The sequence below is a fragment of the Cynoglossus semilaevis genome, chromosome 6 (genome assembly GCF_000523025.1).
Source record: "Cynoglossus semilaevis isolate Cse_v1.0 chromosome 6, Cse_v1.0, whole genome shotgun sequence".
Taxonomy (NCBI): Eukaryota; Metazoa; Chordata; class Actinopteri; order Pleuronectiformes; family Cynoglossidae; genus Cynoglossus; species Cynoglossus semilaevis.
The window spans coordinates 10,932,342-10,957,076 of record NC_024312.1 but is presented as its reverse complement, the minus strand read 5'-3'; the positions used below and the strand labels follow the sequence as shown (position 1 = coordinate 10,957,076).

The window sequence follows — 24,735 nt, the reverse complement described above, 5'->3', positions numbered from 1 at the left end:
AATATTGTTTAATATGCAAATTAAAAGGAGAACAGCTCTCAGTTCACAGACCATAAATTCAAATCATAGAGAAGGAGGGAGGAGAATAAAGGAAATGAAAACAGAAGTTGACAGATAGACAAATTTGTAAGTGGGTGTTATCATTTTCTGGACATATTAAATAGAATCCATTGAAACTTCACCCATAATGTAAGAAAAGGTCATTCTGAGGAAAAATATCATTCGCCCAATGCTGACAAAAAATGCCTTATTTGGGGGTTAAAGGCTATTTGTGATTCATCGCAAGAAGAGGACATAGAATCCTTGGTATGTTGCCTTAATGTTTGTCACCCTCATACTTCTGCTGTCTGAAAGATAACACACAACATCTCCCCTGCATCAAATCTTGGGACACAAAAACAGTACATTACAGATGGTTGGAAAGTTGCATATTTTAAAGAAACAGCCCACATGTACAGTACTTTTTTTCCCTGTAGCCTCTTAAGCGATTCATTACCATCAAATGCCTTTTAATGGTTCAAATTCACCAAGTGAGACAGCATGAAAGACTGACACATAATCGGCACTGTTTCAATTTGGCTATAAAAATAGCTCTTGGGGGCCTTGGCTCTTTTAGTCTTTGACCTCTCAGAGGCTTTCCTCAATCCTCTCAGGATTGAGAGAGATGTTTTGGAATTTGAAGACATCCTGTCATTGGATGTCTGTGAACTAAATCAGCAACCATGTTTCTTCAGCTCACTAAGCAGCAATTTCCTAAATAACTCCCTCCTCCGCCTCTCTCTTTAAAAAAAAAAACTGCATTCACTACTCAAGCTTGTGTCAAAGCTGCAGAAATAAGCATACAGAGAAACTAAATCCTCCTCGACTCTTCCACTCTGGGAGTGTTTTTGGAAATATTTATGCCTTTTTGCCTAGAATGTTAAACCCCTGAAATTCTAAATATTTTAAGGTTTACAGATACTCGGGTGTACTCTACAGAGTGATTATTGTTGTAGAGACAGTATTGTGTGATGTTTTCTTTTTCTTTTTTCAATTTCAGCAATGATGCAACCAGATCTGACCTGAAAAAGCTCCCAGCTCTGCCCACCCAGGCCCTGAAGGACCACCCATCACTGGCATACTGGTAAAAGACTACTCTTTTTGGATTAAGCTAATCTCTTTATGGGTTTCCCAATTCTAATAATTATTTTTAAATTGTCTCTTGTTTGTCAAATGTCACAGCGAAGACCGGGTCATAGAACATTACAAGAAGCTCAGTAGCCAGTCCAGAGGGCAGGCAATTGTCAAGTAAGTCTGTGTCTTATAAAACGGGTGTGTCTGTTGTTGGCTTTGTCTGAATTATTTCAATTTTTTTTTGTAATCCTAATGTGTGTCATTCTCCTCCACAGTTATATGAGCATCGTAGAGTCTCTACCAACATATGGAGTACATTACTATGCTGTTAAGGTACAGTTTTATTGCTTTTGTTTTGTATTTCCTCTACACTTGCATGTGTCCACCACGCACATTCTGGTTTACTCCAGGACATCAGACAGGCCATTTGGTATTTAAGGGTAGGGTGGAGCAGGAAGTTGCACCACAAACCTAGTTATGTTGCTTTAGCTGTGCTAAATATATAAGGCAGCCACTTGCTACAAAGTACAAATTTTAAATTTTACTTTTTTAAGATATAAATATAAGGCAGCCACCTGCTACAAAGTACAAATGTCTTATTTTAAATTTTACTTTTTTAAGATATAAACCACTATTTATTACAGACAGAAAAGAGGAATTTTAATAACAATGATTTGTGAATCATTGATTGAGTGCCTCATTAATTTATTTGACAAAGACTCATATTGTGAATTTCCATTGAGATTTATTTAGTGGCAGGAAATGTGTGGTATGACCTGACAGTGTAAGTACTTGGTTAACAGGGTATCTCATGTCCTGGTTCCTGTCTGTTATCCTACAAAGCGTCTATAAAGTGTTATATAATAGTGTAACAGTAGTTAAGATTTAAACCAACTATTTTTAAACCATGTTGCTTGTTTCCACTTACAGTATAATGACCTTAATGTAGGTTACTACAATTATTACAGCAAATGTATGACTCGTGTTTTTTATTTTTATTTTTTTGCATCACATTCTTGAATGGAATGACAATCCATCACATCAGTTATATCAGTTATTATAATATAATACCTCAAAGTCCATGGGTGATGCACACTCAGCTCTGACATATGTTGATGTTGTGTGTTTCAGGATAAGCAAGGAATTCCATGGTGGTTAGGTCTGAGCTATAAAGGCATCTTTCAGTATGACCACCAGGACAAGGTCAAGCCCAGGAAGGTAAGATCTTGCTCCTTCTGGCCATTTATAATTTCAGAAGACAATCCATTTGATCATGTGTAAAGGCTAAAATGCTTTTATCATTTTCTATGCCATCTATTGGGAAAACGTAGGTATTGCAGGGAAAGGCAGAAGTATGATAAGATAAATAAATTATATAATTTGGAAAAGTTTGGCGGGCCGGATCAAAAAGCTCAACGGGCTGCATCCGGCCCCCGGGCCATTCGTTTGCCCACGTGTGGTTTAGATGTTGTCCGTGACCATCTTTCTTTTTTGTGGTTCTGTGCTTCCCTAAAGTTGCTGTGGTTTGCAACAGTTGAACTTAAATCCAGGTCAAGGCAGTTTCACCCAGAAGGATTCGTTTACTGAATGCAATTGGGTCAAATCTTCTACAAAATGATTTTTTTAAGAAAACCTACGGTGTGAAAGATTGCCTCACAAGTTTACCCATAGGATTATTAAAATTGTATAAACTCCTCCCTACAGTGGCTAAGCTCACATGAATCATGAAACAGGCCTTACAAATGCCTACTGAGCACCACCTGCAGTTAGAAAAAGGAAGCTACAAGTTACTTTTGCCAACCACAGAGTACCAGTGTAACTGAAATAAACAGCATACTTGACTGCATCAGTCAGTGAAAGTCAATGTGAGGATCAGCGAGGCCTTCAGAAACACGTCTGCTTACAATATTTTACAACTGCAGGTGTTCAGTGATTATGATGAGAAATGAATGAAGAAACAGTTGCTTACGAAGACAGAAAGTTAAAAACACTTGTCCTTTCTCTGCAACTCTAGCTATATGTGTCCAAAAAAGACAATTCTACTGCTCACCTTTTACTTTGCTTCCTATATTTAGGAAATTGCAGAGTATTTACATGTACAGTATGCACAAAATATGCATGAAATCAGTTCATATTATCCTCCTTATAAAACCCCTCTCCTTATAACCTCCAAATCATTCCTCCCTGTTATACATCTGTCTATTGTTTTCTAAGGCAGCTCAAATTCCTGGACCGTGACCTGTTCCTCCCTTTTCTTTTTTTTTTAACTCCCTTTTCCTGTCATTGCACGGTACTACTTTATTTATTTTCTTTTGTTCGTCCATTCTTAGGGTGTGTGTGAGTTTGCACCACACCAGCTAATAGACATAGGACTTTGTGTTTAGCCAACACGTTTTTCTCTTACCAGAAACAGAGAGGGGAAAATCAAATGGTGTGTGTAAAAGAAAGAGATAGGGAGAGAGAGAGAGAGAGAGAGAGACCAATCAAAGCAAAGGCACTAAAATGTCCTGGGCCACAATAAGTTTCTTACCCCCTTCATCATTCCTCCCTTGAACCCCCTCTTCTCTCGGTCTCATCCCACACACACAACACACACACTGCAAAGAACAGAGCAGGAAGCACAGTCCCTATGGGAGAGAGGAGGGGTTAGAGCAATACAGGCAATAATGCCCCCTCCCTCCTTAAAGCTCACAGCAAAGCTCCAGGAGAAAAGGAAGCTCAACTTTACACGCTTTCTCTCTACCAACATATACATGGAAACTCCCCTGAAAATGGTAAACACCCACCATCTGAGAAAAACTTTCTGTTCCCCTGCACCTGGGACCATTTAAGCCGCACAAATACTACAGACTAGGTTTTGGAGGAGACTTTCTCAGACAGCTGGCTTTGGCTCCGTTGAAACAGAATAAGCTGGTGGTTTGTAAAGGAGACAGAAAGGAGAAGAAAAAGAAGCTGGGAAAAAGGAAAACAGGCCTCCCTGCTCATTTGTGTCTTGCTCCAGAGTGAGGTCATTCAGCCAAGGGATCCACTGTGACTGCCTGGTCTGGACTTGATCACAGAGCTCCAGACGAGGTCCTCTTCTCCACCCCCCAATTTCCTCACTATTGATTTCATCATGTCTCCTGATTTGCAAGCATATGGACCTACTGTCGGTGGATGAGGTTAAAAGTTGCCTGGATTTACTGTATAGCCCCGAAGAACGTTTGTTTCTTTTAATTCCTAGGTGTTCCAATGGCGTCAGTTGGAGAACCTCTATTTCAGAGAGAAGAAGTTTTCAGTGGAAGTTCATGACCCCAGAAGGTAAATTTATACCACAGCCTTCACTGAGATGCCATGACAGTTGTGTGTGGTTTTGTTATGCCTCTGCATACGTTTGTCGTGCAGTATATTTAATGTTTCTGCTTTGCTTAATGGAACGTCAAGTAAGAAATATTGCTGTGCCATTAAAACTCAAGGAACAAATAACGATGTGCCATGACATCTGAGGATTGCTGCTGCACTGTACAAAATCTGAATGTGTTAAGAATGAAGCAAGAAACATTACAAGGCAGGAGTGCATCTAAATCTGTATTGTAAAAGAGGTTGACTTCACAGTACAGCTAAATATGAACGTGAGAATGTCACAGTGGGGCGACACTAACTGGAAGCTGGTTGAAGACTGACATGCAGGCACTAGAATTCAGACTCCCACAGGTCACTGTGGTGAGCTCACCATAGAATACAGAGAAAGTGACTTGTTGAACATACAGCAGACACAATGCTGTTCTGTAGAAGGGGAGGAGATTAGGAGAAGGGTTAAAGAGAGACACGAAACAGCTGAAACAGGGCGCAGTAATGTTTTCTTTAAAGGAAGCTGTCATTTTGGGTGAGTTGGTTCTGTTGCTCGGTTACTAATGTGTGGGATAAGGGATAAGTAAACAAAAGAACCATCGTGTGTGGCTGTGCATGAAAAAAGTGGGGCCTGCTTTCTCCCTATTAACAGCTCCCTCCTCTGTAATGGTGTTCTCGTTTGCAGTGGCAATTGTAGTGTTCTTCTGTTAGAAATGTGAAGTGAATTTCTGTATTCAGTGTATATAAGGAGGCCTTGTGTCCGCTCCAACTGTAGGGCGTCGGTGACGAGAAGGACATTTGGTCACAGTGGCATCGCTGTGCATACCTGGTACGCCTGTCCTGTCCTCATCAAGTCCATCTGGGCCATGGCCATCAGCCAACACCAGTTCTACCTGGACCGCAAACAGAGCAAGGTCGGTGGATCTACTTTACTAGTTGCCCTCCAGTTACACGCCACCGAGAAAAGACATGAAAGAAATATCTCTGCAATGTTTTCCCCCAATGTTAAAGATGTTTCGTATCAGCAGAACGCGTCAAATGCCTCACCCTAATTTCTACGCTCTTGTCTGTGCAGTCAAAAATTCATGCAGCACGGAGTTTGAGTGAGATTGCCATCGACCTGACGGAAACAGGAACACTGAAAACCTCCAAACTGGCTAACATGGGCAGCAAGGGAAAAATTATCAGTGGCAGCAGTGGCAGTTTGCTATCCTCAGGTCAGTCTTTGAAACAAAAACTGTGGATAATGCAGTTGTGCATTTTTTGGGAGACAAAGATTTAAATAGAGACACTTACTGTTGTGATAGTGTGTTTGAAGTAGTTGGCATGTGTGATGGTGGGTGGGGTGGGGGGGGGTGGCATTACCAACAACTGAAAGGACAGAAACAGCTGCTACTAGAGAGAGGCCCCTGAGTCTCTGATGATCTCACACACACATACACATACGTACTGTATATACACATAATGTCTCTGTATGTATATAGAGCACCACGCCCACAATCCCTGTCACACAGGCTCATCCCGAGGCCCTAAAATTGTGAGCAAGAAGAACTTTGGATCATTAAAAACAAAGCATTTCTGTGCTGTGTGACAAAGAGTATGAAGGACCTGTCCAACATTTTTTAAATTTACCACAGTGATCACAGTATAATATTTATGTTTTATAGTTAACCTGGTCTGCGGCTAAGGCTGTAAATAAATAAAAAAGCCCCCTTTCCCACTCATTTAAATTTAAGGCTGGAAGTTTTTTTTTGTTTGCAACTCAGAAAGGAGTGAGATACATATTTCTGTTGCATTCAAAACAGTTTTTTTAACCACATTTCACTACACATTAAATTATATAGGATCTGTGTATGCAAGAAAGACAGATCAGTAGAGAGGAGAGAGAGAGAGAGTGAGATAGAGAGAGAGTTTGCTTCTTGCCGGATGTTGGAAGTCTTGGAGTTTGTGCATTGTACTCTTTGCCTGAAATGCCTTTTCTTTCAAAAGCTTTTCATAAACACAACACTTAAGGTTACCTCTCGTCATCCAAATGTCTGATTAGATTTCCTGTAAACATCCTGCAAAGTTAGCAGAGGCCTACATGAGTAATCGCCGCTCTTTGTGATCCCTTTTGTTCACGCATCGTTTGACACCAAACCGACTTACACGAACACAAACACACACAAATCTTTAACCTTGTGTCCCGTCCTGTCTGTACCCTACAGGCTCTCAGGAATCAGACAGTTCCCAGACGGCAAAGAAAGACATGTTGGCAGCATTGAGGGCCCGGCAGGAAGCTCTGGAGGAAACACTCAGACAGAGACTAGAAGAACTGAAGAGCATTTGCATCAGAGAAGCTGTAAGTGAATGTCAGACAGTTTGTTTAACCCTCCTGTTGTCCTTTGGGTCTAAGTGACCTGGTGACTGATAACATGCCTTAGTGTTGGTGTGTGTTAGAGCATGTGCGTGCTCCTGTACTGCACCGCTTGCCAATGCCAACTTTTCCTCATAACCTGATTCTGGGACAAGATGCAAACCCGGTGTGAGGATGCCGGGTGTGTACAAAATGCAAAGGACAACGGCAGGGTTAAAGAATTATTAAAACAAATATGTCGGTCTTTTTAAATAGCCCCTGTTCCTCTACTGTAATTTCAGGAGCTGACAGGAAAGCTTCCTAAAGAATATCCACTCGATCCAGGTGAAGAGCCACCCACAGTGAGACGGAAAATCGGCACTGCCTTCAAACTGGACGAGCAGAAGGTTCTTCCAAAGGGAGAGGTTTGTCCTTATGACACAAGCAAATAAAGATCATCTGACGTTTTCAGTATTTCAGAGAAACTTCTACTTAGTAGTCTGCCTTGGCATTTGGCACGATTTTAACGCCAGATACTCTTCTTGACCAAACCCTCTGATCTGATAGAGATCACAAGCAGCGTTAGCTCCATTTTAAGTTCATATGATGGACATGACGTTGAGGAAATGAAGATTTGAAGGAAAATTCTGTTGAAAATGCCCCATCGGACATCAGTGGGAGTTATTAGATTTTTCTAATTAGATTTTTCACAGTAAAACTGTTACAATTTCTAGCATTCATTATTTTCTTATTTTTAATGACACTTGTGTTCATGTGTTAATACCAGGAAGTGGAGCTGGAGCGGTTGGAACGAGAGTTTGCCATTCAGTCCCAGATTACTGAGGCGGCCCGGCGTCTCGCCAGCGATCCTCATGGAAGCAGTAAGAAGCTCAAGAAACAGAGGAAAACGTCTTATCTCAGCGCACTGAAAAAGCTGCAGGAAATTGAGAACTCTATCAATGAGTATCGTGTCCGCTCGGGAAAAAAGCCTACGCAGAGAGCGTCCCTCATAATAGAAGGTAGAAATAAAGTTTTGACGATGGAAAAACTAATTTTGAAAAGGTTTTTGTTACTGCTATCTGCATTTTCTATTTGTTCAATCTTTATTTGTAGCTTCATTCTTTCTTTTTGTCATAGAAGCGAATATTGGCTCTGAAGACAGCTCCTTGTCTGATGCACTGGTCTTGGATGATGGTAGGTTGATTCATCTAATAAATTCAGTGATTATTAAGCAATAACTTAGAATATTTCATTTTGTAAGATCTTTTATTGGATTTAATATTTTAAATGTACTGCTGACTGCTGAAGTGTTAGCCTGGAGAGGATGTCTGTATTTTCTGCTTCTCTCTGTGGTATCTTTATTCATCAGTTATTGCTGTGTTATGCAGTATCCTAATGTGAGCTGAGCCACTGTGTGAGTATTAAGCTAGAAAGGTTTGGTAAAATGGTTTCCCAATACGTCATGCTTTGTCAAGTACTCCTACAATGTGAGCAGTTTATTCTGTTGCCATAAACTCCCAAATAAGGCACACCTGACTACAAGAGTCCAGGCTTCTTATTTTAGTTATTTGTGTTTCAGATGACTCCCAAGTTACAGGAACCCCAACCTTCTCTCCAGTAGCTTCACCTCACAAGGGGTTACCTCCTAAACCACCCTCTCACAGTCGGCCCCCTCCACCGCAGTCCCTGGATGGCCTGCGACATTTGCACTACACATGCTCAGACTACGATAAATCACCCATCAAGCCCAAGATGTGGAGTGAATCATCGCTGGATGAGCCTTATGAAAAAGTCAAAAAACGTTCGTCATACTCCAGGTACCAAGGGTTCATTTTAATACAACATTGCTGAATGACTGTACTAGTAAACCTACATGGTCTTAACCCTCCCGTCCTGTGGTGTAGGTGACCTGGTGGCTGATAATAAGCCTTTGTATGTATGTGTGTGTGTGTGCTAATGCTAAGAACAACAGGGGGGTTAAACATAGAACAAATAATACAAGCACAGGGGCATGTTCTAATCAAACAGTGTTTAAAAACATGATTGTTTTGACAATGTGGTCTCAGTTTCTGGGATTTTTTTTTTCCTCGTCCCTCTTTTTCAGTCACAGGCGTTTTCCAAGCTCTAGTAGTGCAGATGTTGGAGGCAGTAACTCATTGCAGAGCAGCCCTATCAGGATTCTTCCTCACTGGAACTCTCAGTCCAGCATGCCCTCGACCCCTGACCTGAGGTCTAGGACACCACACTACGTACATTCTACTAGGTCAGTCTCAATGACTTCTGGAGTTTTTAATTTTAAAACTAACTATACAGTGTCTGAGAAAAATGACCAACTTTGGTATATTCCGTAAAACCTCAGAGAATCCCTGCTGTGGTTATGTTACAATTTGCTAGTTATATGGGTTTTGTTTCTGATTTCTGAGCTTTTAACGTAACCTTAGTAACATTGACACCTTACAATTGAATGCAACTGTAAAAGTAATAATTTTCTGTCTTTTTTTTTTTTTTTTCTAGATCAGTGGACATCAGTCCCACACGTCTGCACAGTCTTGCTCAGCACTTTAGAAACCGCAGCTCCAGCCTAGAGTCTCAAGGCAAGCTGCTTGTGTCTGACCCAGACACACATCCGCACACTCTGGGAACTCTTGGCAGCCCTGACTTCTTTGTGGGTCCAGGACGCAGCTCCAACGGCTCTGACCCTCTGGATGACTGTTCATCCTGCACCAGCCAAAGCAGCTCAGAACATTTTTACCCCGCCGGTAGACCTCCTGGTAACAACCCCAACTACTCCACTCTGGGGGAGGATTCACCCTCTAAAGCCAGGCAGAGGCAGAGGCAAAGGCACAGGTGGGGGAGTAGAAAGTAACTGGTTGTTTTGACAAGAGATCAGGACTACATACAGTATACTACAGTATATTTCTATATGAATTTAGGCAGTGGTCAAGCATAGTAAAGTTAATCATTGAAGCTAGTAGCTTTAGGCTTCCTAGACACTAATAGTTGATTTCCACACCAATCTGGCCCTCAGTGTAGTTATATTTGGCCCGTGACATCATATCAAATGTGTACTAGAGTTGGCAACATTTGTAGTATTAGTGGTGTGTGAGCCATGTTATAGCACATACATTTAGGTTGGGTTTTTTTTTTTGTTGGACTGAAAAAATAATTTTTCATTAAAAGGAACTCAAAAGTCTACAGATAAAGAGACACAATAAGAAACAAATACTACTGATGTGTGTTTTATTTTCAATTTAATTACCTGTGTTTATAATACATATATAGCTTTTGTTGTGTTTATGCAAAACTAAACTTTGTTTCCATATGGAAAAAAAAATCTACTTTACCTATCTGGACAGAAGAGAAAACATGCACAATTGTCGTCAGTTTTTCCATAAATATTGAGAACTTCGTCCCAGTTTTTAATTTTTTGCTCACTGTGAATTTGAGTTTGACACTCCTACAATAAACAGTATTTCTGTTTTTGTTCTCTCAATGCACAATTGCTACAATGTTGTTACATTTTCATGCCACTAATTAGCAGTGACCTGAGGGTCAGAGAAAATCAGAATCATTCTGTTTTAATTGACATTAGACCGCCAATTCCGTTATTATTAATAATATGACCTTAGTAGGATGTTAAAATGATTGTTTTCTTTTCTCAGGTCTGCAGGACATCTTGGTTCTTCTAATTCGGGCTCGATGCCCAACCTCGCCGCAAAAAATGGCTCCAGTGAAGGTGTCGGTGCAGGCAGCATGGGAGGAGGACACCATGGAGTTTACCTTAGCAGCCAGAGCCAGCCTTCCTCCCAGTACCGCATTAAGGAGTACCCACTGTACGTGGAGGGCAGCCCCAACCCTGTGGTGGTGCGCAGTTTGGAAAGCGATCAGGAGGGTCACTACAGCGTGAAGGCCCAGTTCAAGACATCCTGCTCCTACACAGCCGGGGGACTGTACAAGGAAGCTTGGGGGGGAGAGGACGCAGGAGAGGGCATTGGCCGACTCACGCCATCACGCTCTCAGATCGTACGGACTCCATCTTTGGGGAGGGAGGGTAGTGGTGGAGGAGGTGGGGGGAGGGCTGCAGTGTCTGAAGAACTGCGGTGCTGGTACCAGAGGTCTTCGGGAAGCCTTAAGGAAAGGAGTCATTCACATTCGGGGTCCACTTCGTCCGAGACTGGATCACAGCAAGGCACTCTGGGATCTGGACGAGGGATTCGAGTGGGGACACTCGCCAAGGGCTCACCAGGTAGACAGCTTACATTTCTTCTTGATCCAGGTTTGAGTTGACCTGGTTTTTTTTCTAATCTTCTTGCTAAGCTGCATTTTTTTACTATGTCATAGTTACAAATGCATTTCTACACACATCCATACAAATAGAACACCTGCACATATACAATCATACTAAAATCAATACTAGTGATGGGGCGCATTTGAAAAAAAAATGAAAAAAATGCCATCGGAATGAACCAAGGCTGCCGTGACATTTTCTTTTGCACACAACTCTATTCATTCGTGATGGGGCGCATTTGAAAGAAAAATGAAAAAAATGCCATCGGAATGAACCAAGGCTGCCGTGACATTTTCTTTTGCACACAACTCTATTCATTCTCTGTATCAACCAAACTGAATTGTGAGCATCAGTTCTGATATCTGTTGTCAAATATTATGAAACTGTTATTGTCATGAAATGTGATTTAATTCATACAAATGCTATAGTACACAATTTAAGCTTCATATGATGTCAGAAAAAAAATGCAGATTCGATTTAAAATACTGCGTAAAATATTGATGACGAGAAAGAAGACGAAGAATATTTTCACCTTGACCTGACTGCCACAAACACCAGGCTGCTAAATGAATTGGCGTTGCTGATTGAAAAGAGTGATTGTAAAGAGGGTCTATATATATACTGTGTATATATATATATACACACAGCATATTTATTACAATAGGTTTAGAGTCGAAGTACTAATCTCTGTTACTTGGATCATTGATGTTCTTATTTCATAATATTATTGTTTTGCTGCAGCAGCTTAAGAGCAGTGGAAAAACAAATTTTTTTTCCTGGAACACAGAATTCACAGGGTAAATGTTACTCCGTCTGACCCCTCCACCTTCACATTATACATTAGATGCACGGCCTACTGCATCATAGGGTCTGTCACTGGCAGAGACATATGAGGAATAACACAGTCCCAGAGACATTCACCTCCCTGTTGCCCAAACACTTGCTGTGCTGCTGTCATCCTTTGCTCAGTCCAACCGACTCTCTGTTCTCCCTGTAGCTGCGTCTCCCCACAGCCAGAGGAGTATGACGCCATCGAGCGAACAAGCAGCCACACCTACGCCCCCCTGCAGCCCGCAACATATCCTCAACTGGCAGAGCAGCGGGTAAGAGAGCTCACGTGAAATGGTGTTAACGATCTATGAATTTGTATTAACCGCTGGTTTTACGTTGTACTTTCATCAAGGTGGTTTAAAATGAAATCTGATTCAGATATTTTTGACGCATCTCATGCACAGTAATGGTTGGGATACGTCATGATTCACCTAAAGAACATCTTTAACAAAGCAGAAGGGCAAAGGCCGATGATTAATTTATCATATGATTTTTTTTTTTTTAAATCTTAAATTTTTACTTTAAGGGAGCTTAAATTAGAAATGAATCAACAGATATTTCTTTAATGTGCTAAACATAATTATGTTGGAAAACAAAAGATGAAAAAACTAGAAATCAAATTTAATATTCTCTAGTCAACAGTGCAAACATATGATTTTGTTTTGGTAAGAATTTGAATTTGCCCTGTGAGCTTTTTTTCTTATATATTTTTAACTTTTAATCTCACTGTAACTCTACTTTCACCGTGTGTCTGACGTGTGTGTCTTTCAGCTGACGTCGCTTGTCACGCTCGTGAAAAAGCCGTTACGTCTTTGTGCTTACACGAATTGAAAACTCTCCTCTCGGCGTATGGTTCATATCTGTTGTTAACGTAACGTGTCACTTATTACTGTACATCTGTGTCCTTTGTGTCTTCACACTTTCTCTTTTTGTCTCTGTCTCTCCTTTCATTTAACACTGTGGTTTCTGGCATGTTTCTCTGTCTGTCTTTACTAACCCTTCTGTCCTTCTGCATGTGTGTCCTCTCTCCTGGTCTAGAGGCACAGCAGACTGCTCTCCCCCTGAGGACGTCTGTCAGCCTCCCCCTCAGCCCAGCTCAGATGCATAGAGGTACTGTCTGTGGTCTCCATCTCCCAGTACTCTAAACCAGGCGTGGGCAAACGTTTTGACTCGTGGGCCACAATCGTCCTAAAATTGAACAGGGGGCCAGGACAGGGGCAGATAGATGGAGAGTTCAAGGGAACTGAGATAAATGACATGTAAAAGTTCTGCATAAAAACTAAAATACTAAAATGCTTTTATCATTTTCTACGCCATCAATTGGGGAAACGTTGGTATTGCAGGGAAAAGGCAGAAGTATAATGATAATATAAATAAATTCTATCATTTGGAAAAGTTTGGCGGGCCGGATTAAAAAGATGAACGGGCCGCATTCGGCCCCCGGGCCTTAGTTTGCCCATGCCTGCTCTAAACTTAGTGTATAGTGTTGGAAATACAAAGCCGCAGCATTAAAGAAGGAACACGTTTAAAAACACGACAAAGCAGAACTCTGAGATCTCCTGCTGCGTTGTAAAGTCAGGACGCAGGTTTGACTGGACACACACTCCTTGTACTCGTGTGTGTGTGAGAATTGATGATTCCTCCTTGCTGGTGGTGGAGGGTTGTGTGTTAGTTTTTCTTCTGGCTGTATGTGGGCCTGACCATTGCATGTGCCCTGCTCAGTGTGACTCACTTGCTATTACATTTACTAATAGACACATTTACCTATGTTGTAACATGGGGATTGGCCCTAACCACTGTTTTTATGTGACAGCCTTTTTGTTGTCATTTTTTTAAGCATTCCAAATGTTGAATGAACGGTTCGCCCTTGATAATCAAGCAATTAAATCATACCGCAATTTGCATATTAATTGCAATGTTACAGATTTTTATGTATTACTTGTAGCAACACATTCCACAGAGCTGTATAGTATGTCACTGCTGAATTAACTACACAGGGTCCTTGGTTTACGACATCTTACAGCATTGCAGCGTTACATTGTCACTCCCCTTGTGTATACATTTATTAAGAAAGTCTTGTTCCCTCATTCCGACGAGGAAGACGGCTCTGTTTATATTTGCCAGACGAAATTGGAACTCAAACTCTAATTCACAATTGGCAATTGTGGTGTAGAATTGTTTCATGTGGAAACAAACTTTAGTTTTCTCTAAACATTGAATCTGGAACAACCAAAGGTTAAAATCATAAAGAAATTCAATTTGAAATAAAACACACATCAGTAGTATTTGTTTCTTGTTATGTCTCTTTATCTGTGGCCTTTCGAGTTCCTTTTTAATGTAAATCGTTTTTCACAGGCCAACAACAAAAAAACAAAACAAAATGTATGTACTGTAAACATAGCACATACACTGCTAATACTAATATCTGTCAGTATATAGGAGCTATATATTGGAGGGCCAACTCTAGTACACGTTTGATATGATCTCGCGGGCCAAATATAATTACACGAGTTTGACACCTGTGCACTACATAGTGTGTTAAGAGTTCTTCTTCAGCACTTGTTAAATTATCTCCTGCTGTTACTTCCAGTCATCAGGTGAATAAATTAAAGCCTGTGTGATGGGTTTCATGTTATTACCTAGACGTCAGTCAGAAGGTTGATACTTTTCAGTGCATGTGTTTGCTGCTTTGGTAGTTCATGCAGTATCAGGAGTATTTTTGTAGTATTATATTTGTGGCGTTAGGGTGTGGCTGTATGTATTTTCTTATTCAGGAAGGGTCAGAGTGATGGTGGCGTCTCTCCCTTTGCAGGCCCTTCAGTGACAGCTGTTTCCTGAACAGTCCCCTGTATTCAGAGCTGGCAGATGTGCAGTGGTACGGATCTGACAAGGCCAAACCTGGAACCCTGGTCTGAGACCTTCCTTCCAGGACGGTCCCATTGCCCTCTCGGCTGTTCTTCACTACTACCCAGTGACAACCAACAACCTCATCCTTGAAGCCCTGCGAAATCCTGCTCCGACCAGACTATTGGGTGGAACTGAAGCCTTTATCCTCCATATGTTCTGCTCCATACACATTTCACCTCTTCCTGTGAAGGGACGAAAGTCAGCAGGTCTTGACATAGGGTTGGTTTTAGAAGACAGACTGAGCAGAGCCACCAAAGCATCGGAATAGTCAGCCTATAGCAACACTGAGCCCTTTTCCTAACCCTGCAGCACACAAGCAACAGACAAGCAAAATGAGACATGGGAAGAGACAGAGCACAGAACAAAACAAGTCAGAAACCCAGCATTTGCTTCATATCTTATTTTTGATCCTATAGCCTTTTTTTTACTGCAATACGCTACCGTCAAATCAGAACTTGATTTGAGTCAAAAGTGGTAACATTTACAGGCCCCAACTGTTCTGTTGTCTACTACAGTCAATGTAGTATTGTGGCCCAATAAGAGGAGATGATCCAAACAAAGAGAAATTAAACAAAAACACCAACATTCATTTGCATTCAGTATTAACCCATCACCAAAGACAACTGCTGGATTAACCCGGTCACACCAAGAACACAGACGTCCCTGCAGAAGTCTAACTGACTATCAGGACCCTTTCGTTGAGGACTTCAGCATAAAAAAAAAACACTGAACGTGAACATGTTCATTTCCTGTTGTTGTGTTCGTATGGGATTCAGTTGTGGTCATGTCTGGCCACATGGAGGACTATGAACGGAACTTAAAGGCAGAGTTTAATTGGATTTGCACCCTTAAACTGACACCTTGGCCATTTGGTTTATTTTGTAACCGCAAAACAATTCCATATTTCAGAGTAGCCTATCCTGATTCCAGCAACATTTTTTCTGTGTGTGTTTAAAAGCACATTCGTACATCTGCTGACCCTAAGAAAATAAAACGCTCTTTTATTTTGAAGGAGTAGGTGATAACGACGCTTCGCTCCGGTTGCGTCTTCATCAAAAGTACTTTCAGCGTCAGCTCGTCATCAGACTTCAGAAATTTAAGCAAATAGCCTTATAATGACTAACTACACAGATGTGAATTTTTAAATACATCAGCACAGATTAGTATCTTCATTAGCAATTGAGACGTCGCTGGAGAAAAAAAACAAAACAGTTATCACTTTATTCACTCTTTCTTGTCTTTTCGGCTAGGTTTCACATCCTGGTGTCTTTTTTTTTTTTTTTTTAAATACACCTCTGTAACATGTCAGCAGTAACTCGACTTACCACAAGATGCCAGGTCAGTACTGCCGCTCACAACAGTTTGCATTTATTGGTACGTACCAGTGCTATTTCCTTGTTTATTCCAAACCCTGTATGTTTTGAGTTCATCACAGGAACGGCATCTCCTGGTCCTTACAAAACCTTCAGAGAACCGCGGGTTTGATTAGATACTGTGGGGCAGCAGCAACAAAGCAGGTAATTCTTTAATTCAATTTGGCGTCACAGCGACTCTTCTTTGGTCTTAAAGCACAACATTAAGTGCGTGAGAGCACGAGCTGCTATTTCTTTACTCTCACTTTCTACTCTGTGTATTTTACTGAAAACTTTTATTTAATGGAAAAGGCAACTAGGACGGGTAGATGTAATACCTGAACTTTTTTTTTTTACACTACATTGATCATTCACATTACACAACTCCGGGATCAGGGCAGAACAGAAGCCATAATTTAAAGTGAGAAACTCCCCTTTCTCCTAACAACAATCAGAATTTTGAAAAGGCGCTTTAAAAAATTTAAAATAAAATAAGCACACAACATTTGTACCGAAGAGGTAGAATTGTTCATGTTACAGTGGTCTCTAAATATAAATTCTTTTTTTTTTCAGATTTGTTTATCAAAGAATACAAAAAATACTGGTGTTGATTTTTTTCCCCCCAGATTTATCACCTGTTGCTATTTTTAGGAATATGGCAGATTTTTAATGATTAAGAAGAGAAGTGGTCAACATCTCTCTTCTTAAACAAAAACACTTGTGTAGACGATCTCAGTAGAATGATTACCTAAATCTCACAATCTTACCTTAGAACTGACAGGTATTTTTTAGCAGTATTTAATAGTACTGCATTTCAGCCTTTTCTGATAAAAGTCCAACACAATCCTATGCATGTCTTAGTGATCCAGCCACTAATATCCCAAAGACATCGACACACCACGTTGTATTCATTAACAGTAGCGTGTCCATTTAGTCACTCTCTGTAAAACATTGTCCTAATTTCTGACGTCATGAGCCCAACGTGATAAAGTCGACGTTTCCCGTTTTTCCAAAATACACAGTTTCTGTGCTTCGGTTAGATTTTAGAAGATTTTTAAAAAAAAAGTCAAAATGATATGAACTCTTTAATCAGTTTTTCCTGTCCTAATGAAGGCGGTATGTGAAGGTTTTTTGACGTTTCTAACATTGACATTCATTGTTCTAACAATGTTCTGTTTTATATATATACTGTATATGTCAGTATTGTTTTAATGTTTATTATTTTTGACATTGTAACAACCCTTTCAGGTGCTACAAAATGACCAGTTACTGCATTGTCATTGGATCGAGAAAAGAAAATCCCTTCACTGTTATCGATGCGCTCAGTACCGATGTGCGAAATTAAGCTTATTTTAACAGACATTTTAAAAGTAGAACATTTCTCCAGCCAAACAATAGAGCATGTGACTTTATTTGATCGGTTTGGTTCAACTGTAACATAGTAGAAAGGTAATTCCGCAGTTAATTTATTCTTTTTTCTAATAAAAATTTGTATAGTACCTTTACATTTTTCAAAACTGGCATTGTAAATCAATGATGAATTTTCAAGACGAGAAGATGTGGTGGTTCTTGAGAGTAAGAAAAATAAATTATTGATGAATGTTCTCAAAATGATGTATTTGGTCATATTCTACCTCCATCTCTGAATTGAGCTAGAGGCGCTGCGCAGGGTGGGAAGCGTAGTATTAGGGCCACATTGAAAAATCTCCAAACGTCACATGGTTGTTGGAATCCAATCTCAAAACCCTGAACATTCTGTGTTGAACCAGTCACCTGCCAAAATTAACTTTCCCACACACACACCACTCAGTTAACCCTTTCACCCCTGCAGTCCACACACACACACACATGTCCCTGAATCCTCTGTATGTATTCAGGTCAAATGTCCTTATAAGCCACATTCCCCGACGCACACAAGGAGAGAGGTGGAGACCCAGAAATGGGGGTGGGGTGTTGAACAAACAAATGCGTAGCCATAACAAAATATTTAAGGTGTGTTTCTGTTTCTGTTTTTTAAAACATATTTGTACTTATAATGGAATTTCCCTGTCACTAAGTGGGTGGAGACACTTTTATTACTGCAGTGTTCATAGTAAATTAAATATGTTCATGGGATAATGACAGTGAGATAGACAGATAGATAGAACTTTAATAATCCCTCGGGAGTTTCCACCGGGAAGCGTAGTCCCACACAAAATACTTATCTGTTTATCATGAATAAAATGTAAGCAGTAGTCGTTGTTGGACAGCAGCAAAGAACACTGAAGCAACATACAGTGAAGGGGTCCGCGGTGAGGCAGCGGCGAGCTGTGCCTCACTTCTGACTGCGTGATTCAATACAAACCGGGTCACGCGGGCAGGTTTTTGTTACAGCCAAAAGTGCAGAGAAAAGTCAACAGGGAAGCAGACAGTACTCTGCCTGACCTCAAGGGGTCATACGTGAACTGACAGGTGCTCTCGAGCTGGCGTCAACGGACAATTGAAAGTCGGCGCCAAGCTAGAGCTAGTAGTAGGTGATCCGACTGACTATGGATTGTGTTTCAAGACGGAAATATGGACTGTTGGACTTCCGGTCCAAACATAAGTTGGTTAGTGATGGAAGACCGGCGCTAAAAGGTTAGCTTCACACTACGGGTCAGAAGAGTCGTTCTTTTTAAATGTACTGGTACAAACGAAAAGACTGGCTGCGTAGCTGTCCTGAAAGAAACCGCCGTAACTGCGTTCCTTGCTTTTTATTCTCATCGTGTGATAACGTCTGGACTAACTCGGGATACTGTGACCTGAAAAATTGGCAAAGAAGCCTCAGGAAACACGAAAGATCAGCACATGTAAAGCCACATTTCTCTAAAAACTTCTGGAAATTTCAATGATCGATTTGGCGTTGGATGAGCAACGGAGACTAAACTTCAGCGTCCACAATGCTACGGTGAGGGAAAACCGAGAGACACAACCACGGACTTCATCTACAAGTGAAGGTAAGGCTAAAAAAGGTTTTTGTTTTTAAAAATAAGATGGGAGTAAGTAGAATAAAAATTGTGTTTGATAACTACATTTTAGCCTAAAATATTTTTTTCTTATCAAATTAATAAACAACCTTTGACTAAAGCACCAGAATTTAAAGTTTGAAAAATAACTGATTTTTTTTACTGATGTGCAAAAATTTAATTTGAGCTGCACTCATCTCTATACTTTAATTTGTTTACAGAGAATTAGAATTTCTTAGACACAAGGAGGGTGCGCTGTCCATTTGTGTAAAGAAACGTTTGTAGGACAAATCTGTCCCTGTGTATATGTCTGTGTTGGTGTCAGTGTCATTGAAAGAGGAATGCTGATGAGATATGGAGCATTACCAGGTGATGCTGTTGGATGAATAGTGAAATAAGATGCTCTTTTCTGTTCTTACAACTGTAAATTTGACTCCAGTGGAGTCAGTGCCTCACCAGCCATGAACCTCACCGCACGTCACTGGTGGAGATATTGGGACAAAGGATGTTAGAGTTGTCAGACAAGAAGAGAAAGACCTCAGAGAAGATTGGTGGATGTTGTGAGCACCCAATAAAAGAAGAAATCCGACTACAAGAAGTACAGTATCATCAAAATAAGGGCTTCAGTCCATTGCTCTTCAATCAGTGCCACCAACACAGAAAAATCCCCATCTATAGCCTACTCATTCACATCCTTGTGGTTCACAGCAAATCCTTCCAGGTTATTAGTCAGTTGGTCAGTTTAAAGTCTGAGTCACCCCCAAACAAAAGAAACTCTCCATGTATAGAAGCGACTTCCACTTCAATTGACACAGTCATCCCCGTGTCATCATATCCAGGCCTCACTTCCTTCCCTTACACCCTGTCCCAGCAGGAGAAGGAGGATATCCTGAGGAGTCAAACGGCAGAAAGACTCCAAATGCTGATAAAGTGCTGATCATGACAGAGACATTACTCATCAGAGCAGCAGGAAGACACCTGCACAGTGACTTTTCTCCTCATGCATGATGCTTTTTGAACAACTTGTCTTTTTTTGACTGTGACATTGATAAACAAAAAAGTACATCGTGGACCGTTTCTCTGAAGACGCAAGTCCCGTAGTGTCCCGTTCATTCCTCTATTCTCCAGCTGCGCGCCTTTACCCACGATCCTATGTTGCTCTTTGTTTAATGCATGTTCCCATAGCAGCTCGCCCGACCAGGCAACAGCTGGAAGCTTTTAAGGAGACATGCCGTGAGAAACGAGTTGCTCTGTGACTGTGTTTTTCACTCCAAGGAATGTGTGTGTGTGGTCCTGCTTTAGCTAAACACGTGGGGACACTGTTTGTCAAAAGTAGCTGAACGAGGACATTTTGAGGACCTTGTGCACGTGTTAGTATATTGACTGGTATTAAAAGTTAGTTAGCTTGAGTAGGCTTTATACTTCCATACTTTGGGCTGTTAAATGTACACATAGTGAAAGGGGATTGGAAAATGTGTCTTTGAAAAGTGCTCAAAAAACACAATAACCAGTATGTGAGAGTTTTTGTTCTTTTTCTGGTGCAGCTATAATTATTGGTACATGTGGCAAGTCCCTGTATTTTGGGGTTCAACATTTAGTTTAGGATTAGTTTCAAGGTAGTTGGTGTTGGATAAGGGCTAGTAATATTTTTGAAATAATAACAGTGTGGGGGGAGGGAAGGTATTAACAATAGTGTGTAAATTTTTACACTTTATTTTCTGATCACTATACTAGCAATATTCTAGTATATAATATTCTAGTTTTAATCCAATTACCAAAAAAATAACCAAAAACAAACAAACAAATAGGCTGAAGATTATAGTATTATTTAAGTTAATTGCATTTAACCTCTTTTTAAAATAAAATCAATGAACAAATAAAAATAAAACTGCATTGAAATTATACTAGTTTTACAGCAGTGCTTCTCAAATAGTGGGGCAGGGCTCTATGGGAAGGGGGGATGTGGGCGAGAGGAGACTTTCAGTATACTATCTTTAAGTGAACGTGAAAGTGAATTATTTGTCATTGTCACCACCATACAGTGAGAATGAGCAGTACACAGTAAAACAGGTTTTACTATTTCAAGCATAATCCAAACTCATACAGCTGTATAATCTATTTTTATCCTCAGTCTAATGAAGTGGTTCTCAATTATCTTCTGTCATGCCCCCCTTGACACCCCTGGTCTGTGGATAACCATAAATATGTCTATTTTCTCAACAAAAAAAACAGTTTTTAATGCTAATTCTTAGTCCAGTCAACACGATAAAACCACAGTTTTATTCAACAGCAGTAACACTTTTTTTTTTCAAATGTCCGGAGAATATTTAACAATGCATTTACATAAACAAAACAAGGGGTTAAAAGCTTTCAAGGCTTCATGTTGTAACATGGTGGCTACTGCTAGCGCCATTAAACAGCCTGGTTAAAGGTTTCCTCCCACTGTCTAAAACATGCAGATTACGGACTAACTCAGGCGTGGACAAACTTTTCGCCATCTCTTGGGGAAACATAGGTATTCCAGGGGAAAGGCAGAAGTATAATAATAATATAAATAAATTCTATAATTTGGAAAATTTTGCGAGTGTTGTTAAAATGGGATGCTCTATATTAACTATAGATGTAAATGGCTGTTTGGGTCAGTTGAGATTAGCTCTACCTCCTGAAAGACTCTCTACAACACCAGAAAGTAGAAGATGAATAATTATAATAATTAAATGGAAAATAATGATGTTCAAAGATTATACTCCATGTGTTCCAGGAGACCTTCATTTGTTTCTGTTTCCTGTAGAAAATGTAGGCAGTATTAAAATAGCAGAATGAACAATATGGTTCATAAATACTTTTTGGCCTAAATTAACATCTATATCAATCATTTTTGTTCCCTCTTGAAGATTTACCTGCGAGAGTTGACCGTAGGTTTGAACCTGAGCAGAGCTATAGCGACGCAGGCCTCTCCAGGAAAGGAACAGTACGTACAGTGATGAGAGAAAACACTGGAGACTAAAGGCTAGGGAGCTCCACTTTGCAACATATGAGCCAATATTCTGGATTAAAGACAAAAACAACACATTTAAGACAAATAACCAAGTGCTAATTGTCCAGGTGTTTAATTATGTTGGGTGTTTGGGTATTGTGTTTGCTCTTGTTAAGCAGAAAGGACAAACAGTTAGATTAGAACTGGGAAACCTAATGATGACTATGGTTGTACCTGTCATTTTAAAGCAATCCAGCATATCTGTTTTTTTTTATTGGCATATTTCAAAGAGATGGAAGTAAAGATATTTCAAAGAGTATGTATTCCTAATGAAACTGCTTTTAGGTGCAGCAGAATTTTCAACACCTGCTGCAGAACCCAAGACACATAATGGACAATTTACTAAGCCTGCCCCAGAACATGCCATGGCTGCTTCAAAATCCTACAAGTTTCCTTCAGAATCATCTAAATTCCCTTCAGAATAATCAAAATTTCCTCGAGAATCATCTATGTCTGCTTAAGGAATTGTCTAAGTTTCCTTCAGATTCATTGAAGTCACTTAGTGAAGGTTGCACACCACCAGGCCGAAGACTACGTTCACCTAATGAGTTAAGGCATACTTTTTATCTCCTCATTTATCTGTTTGACTTTTTTTCTTTTTCTTTTTTTAAACATTCACCAAAAATCTAAATTATTACAAACTGGACCTTTAAAAATGGTCACGAGAATGTAAAAAGGCTTGCAGACTCACCTGGTGGTTGATGCTTGTTGGTTGGTGTTGGACCACATCAGGTTGTTTTGGCCTAAGATTATCAGCCAAAAGGACAGAGAATCCAAAGAGCAGACAAAACACATTGAGAAGCACCAGGATGATGATCTAATTTTTTAGAAAGATCAAAATCAAGGGACCCCATGAGCAGTAGTATGATGTTAAATGATCAGCATGATGTTAAATAATTAAACCATTTACTTTAAATTTATGCGGTTTTCGCTGGACCTCCACCGTTAGACTTCCAGCAGCCACATACTGCAAAGATCGACACACAATAAGAGGGGTTTACATGTGTACAGGTGCTAAGGTGACTGACATGGTAAAACGATACAGTATTTTCCAGACTATAAGTCGCTGTCAGTGTGAAAATAACAAATGTGTAAATTTTCAGTGGTACAGGAGTAGCAGATACTGGTGCACACGCCTAGAGTGCCCTTTTGCAACTGTGAGTGTGAAAACATCAAACGTGAAATCGAGATATTTTAGGATAAAAGGATAAAACCCAAAGGATGAAAAAAAGTGCTACTTATAGTCTGGACAATATGGTAATTATTTTTGATTAATTGGACTCACAAAAAGGCTTGACCACACTGGTAATGTGACAGAGCAGCTGTAGCTCACACACACATGGATGACTGTGGTTAGTATGCACACCAACGCACTGAGAACTTGAACCACCTAGGGAGGGGGAACATGGGGCATCAGGGAGGCAGTCTGAAGTTTAAAAAGATGGTGAGGATAAAAATATCAAGCTGTGAACATCTCACCCCAGTCACCAGCAGCCTGGTGTTCACCACGGTCCCAAACCATCGTTGTAGCCGTGCACTGTGTAACTCCTCGTGACTGGTGACCTGATCCCGCCGGGGCGTTTGAGGTGGATCTTTAAAAAACACCTGGTACAGCCCCTCCTGAAACATATTCTGTCTCATCTGGTGACCAGGGGAGAAAAACGTGTTTATTTGCTTCACTGAAAAACATTAGACCTTGACATAAAAGTAGATGGTTCTCATTTTTTACACTTACCTTTCCTGAATGTTGCGATCAAATGTCACTGAAAACTGACAAGTTGTTATGTATTTATTTACATTTGTAAACGCTGCCCTCTGTTCTCGTTGTATGGCGTTCTATCAGAGGAAGTACAAAGCTCACTGAAGTCTGTTGATAGTGTCGGGTTAAAGTTCACCCTGCAAAGAAACTTTAAGACACAGACGACTGCACTTTTAACAACATTGTGCCGTGCAGCTCCTCTTTCCTCCACATTGGTGAACAACAAAGGTTCTTAGTTCTGTTTTTGGTAATTAACATTATTTTGATCAATATTAAAAATGTTATACTGTATATTGTTATATATTAATGTGACATGTTGGCCTACTTTAACGTTTTACTGTTCTGATCGTCATGCTGGTCTCTGAGGTTAAATTATTTACTCTATCGTATTTTCAGGACTATATAAGGTGCACTTTTTTTCATCCCTTGGCTAAGTTTGCAACTTATACTCAGGTGCGACTTATTTATACTAAAAGTAAATAATTTCACATTTGTTATTTTCACACTGACAGCCACTAGAGGGCATACTAGGCTTGGGCAACAGTATCTGCTACTTCTGTACCACTGAAAATGTATGTTATTGGAATTTTTATACTGACAGTTGCTTGAGGGCACTGGTAGAATAACTTTTGAAATCATTAATAAATTTTGCAAATGAGAATGTGATTGATGAATGTGGAAGAATTTTCTCCATAGGAATCAATGTAAAACAAATGAATCCGTTCCTGGACCCTAGATAACTGCTTATTCAAACCTTTTCAACTGTATTTTAAAAGTTCATACACAAAACCAGTGAAAA

General features: G+C 40.2%; 2 protein-coding genes across 10 annotated transcripts in view; one reads left to right on the top strand and one right to left on the bottom strand.

The window, feature by feature from the left end:
* Positions 1-17,767, top strand: part of frmd4a (FERM domain containing 4A) — a 65,423-nt gene extending 47,656 nt beyond the window's left edge. For 6 of the 9 annotated variants that reach the window (XM_008311919.3, XM_008311920.3, XM_008311921.3 and 3 more), the window contains 17 exons: positions 1,040-1,123; positions 1,222-1,287; positions 1,389-1,446; positions 2,245-2,331; positions 4,337-4,413; positions 5,216-5,357; positions 5,519-5,660; positions 6,651-6,784; positions 7,081-7,203; positions 7,566-7,797; positions 7,916-7,972; positions 8,358-8,595; positions 8,883-9,041; positions 9,293-9,625; positions 10,441-11,024; positions 12,064-12,169; positions 14,710-17,767. In XM_008311919.3, the coding sequence (XP_008310141.1) occupies positions 1,040-1,123; positions 1,222-1,287; positions 1,389-1,446; positions 2,245-2,331; positions 4,337-4,413; positions 5,216-5,357; positions 5,519-5,660; positions 6,651-6,784; positions 7,081-7,203; positions 7,566-7,797; positions 7,916-7,972; positions 8,358-8,595; positions 8,883-9,041; positions 9,293-9,625; positions 10,441-11,024; positions 12,064-12,169; positions 14,710-14,812 (2,725 nt within the window). In that variant the 3' untranslated portion in view covers positions 14,813-17,767. Of the gene's footprint in view, positions 1-1,039; positions 1,124-1,221; positions 1,288-1,388; positions 1,447-2,244; positions 2,332-4,336; positions 4,414-5,215; positions 5,358-5,518; positions 5,661-6,650; positions 6,785-7,080; positions 7,204-7,565; positions 7,798-7,915; positions 7,973-8,357; positions 8,596-8,882; positions 9,042-9,292; positions 9,626-10,440; positions 11,025-12,063; positions 12,170-12,935; positions 13,008-14,709 lie in introns of all 9 variants that reach the window. The other 3 variants (XM_008311918.3, XM_025056067.1, XM_008311916.3) reach the window with 3 other exon arrangements.
* A 3,618-nt stretch (positions 17,768-21,385) lies between these two features.
* tmem253 (transmembrane protein 253) lies at positions 21,386-24,426 on the bottom strand. Its single transcript, XM_025056508.1, has 7 exons — positions 23,913-24,426; positions 23,657-23,818; positions 23,463-23,567; positions 23,088-23,144; positions 22,869-22,994; positions 22,041-22,187; positions 21,386-21,925 (listed from the first exon to the last, which is right to left on the bottom strand). Exons 2-7 carry the CDS (start codon positions 23,816-23,818, stop codon positions 21,875-21,877), a joined length of 648 nt encoding a protein of 215 aa, XP_024912276.1. The 5' UTR covers positions 23,913-24,426; the 3' UTR covers positions 21,386-21,874.
* Positions 24,427-24,735: the final 309 nt, after the last annotated feature.

Excerpts from the sequence above, each read along its gene's own strand:
- tmem253 (XM_025056508.1), bottom strand. The coding sequence starts at position 23,818 with ATGAGACAGAATATGTTTCAGGAGGGGCTGTACCAGGTGTTTTTTAAA. Across the intron at positions 22,188-22,868 it reads CAACAAGCATCAACCACCAG|AATATTGGCTCATATGTTGC; the intron begins GTGAGTCTGCAA and ends TCTTTAATCCAG. Across the intron at positions 21,926-22,040 it reads CCTACGGTCAACTCTCGCAG|GAAACAGAAACAAATGAAGG; the intron begins GTAAATCTTCAA and ends CATTTTCTACAG.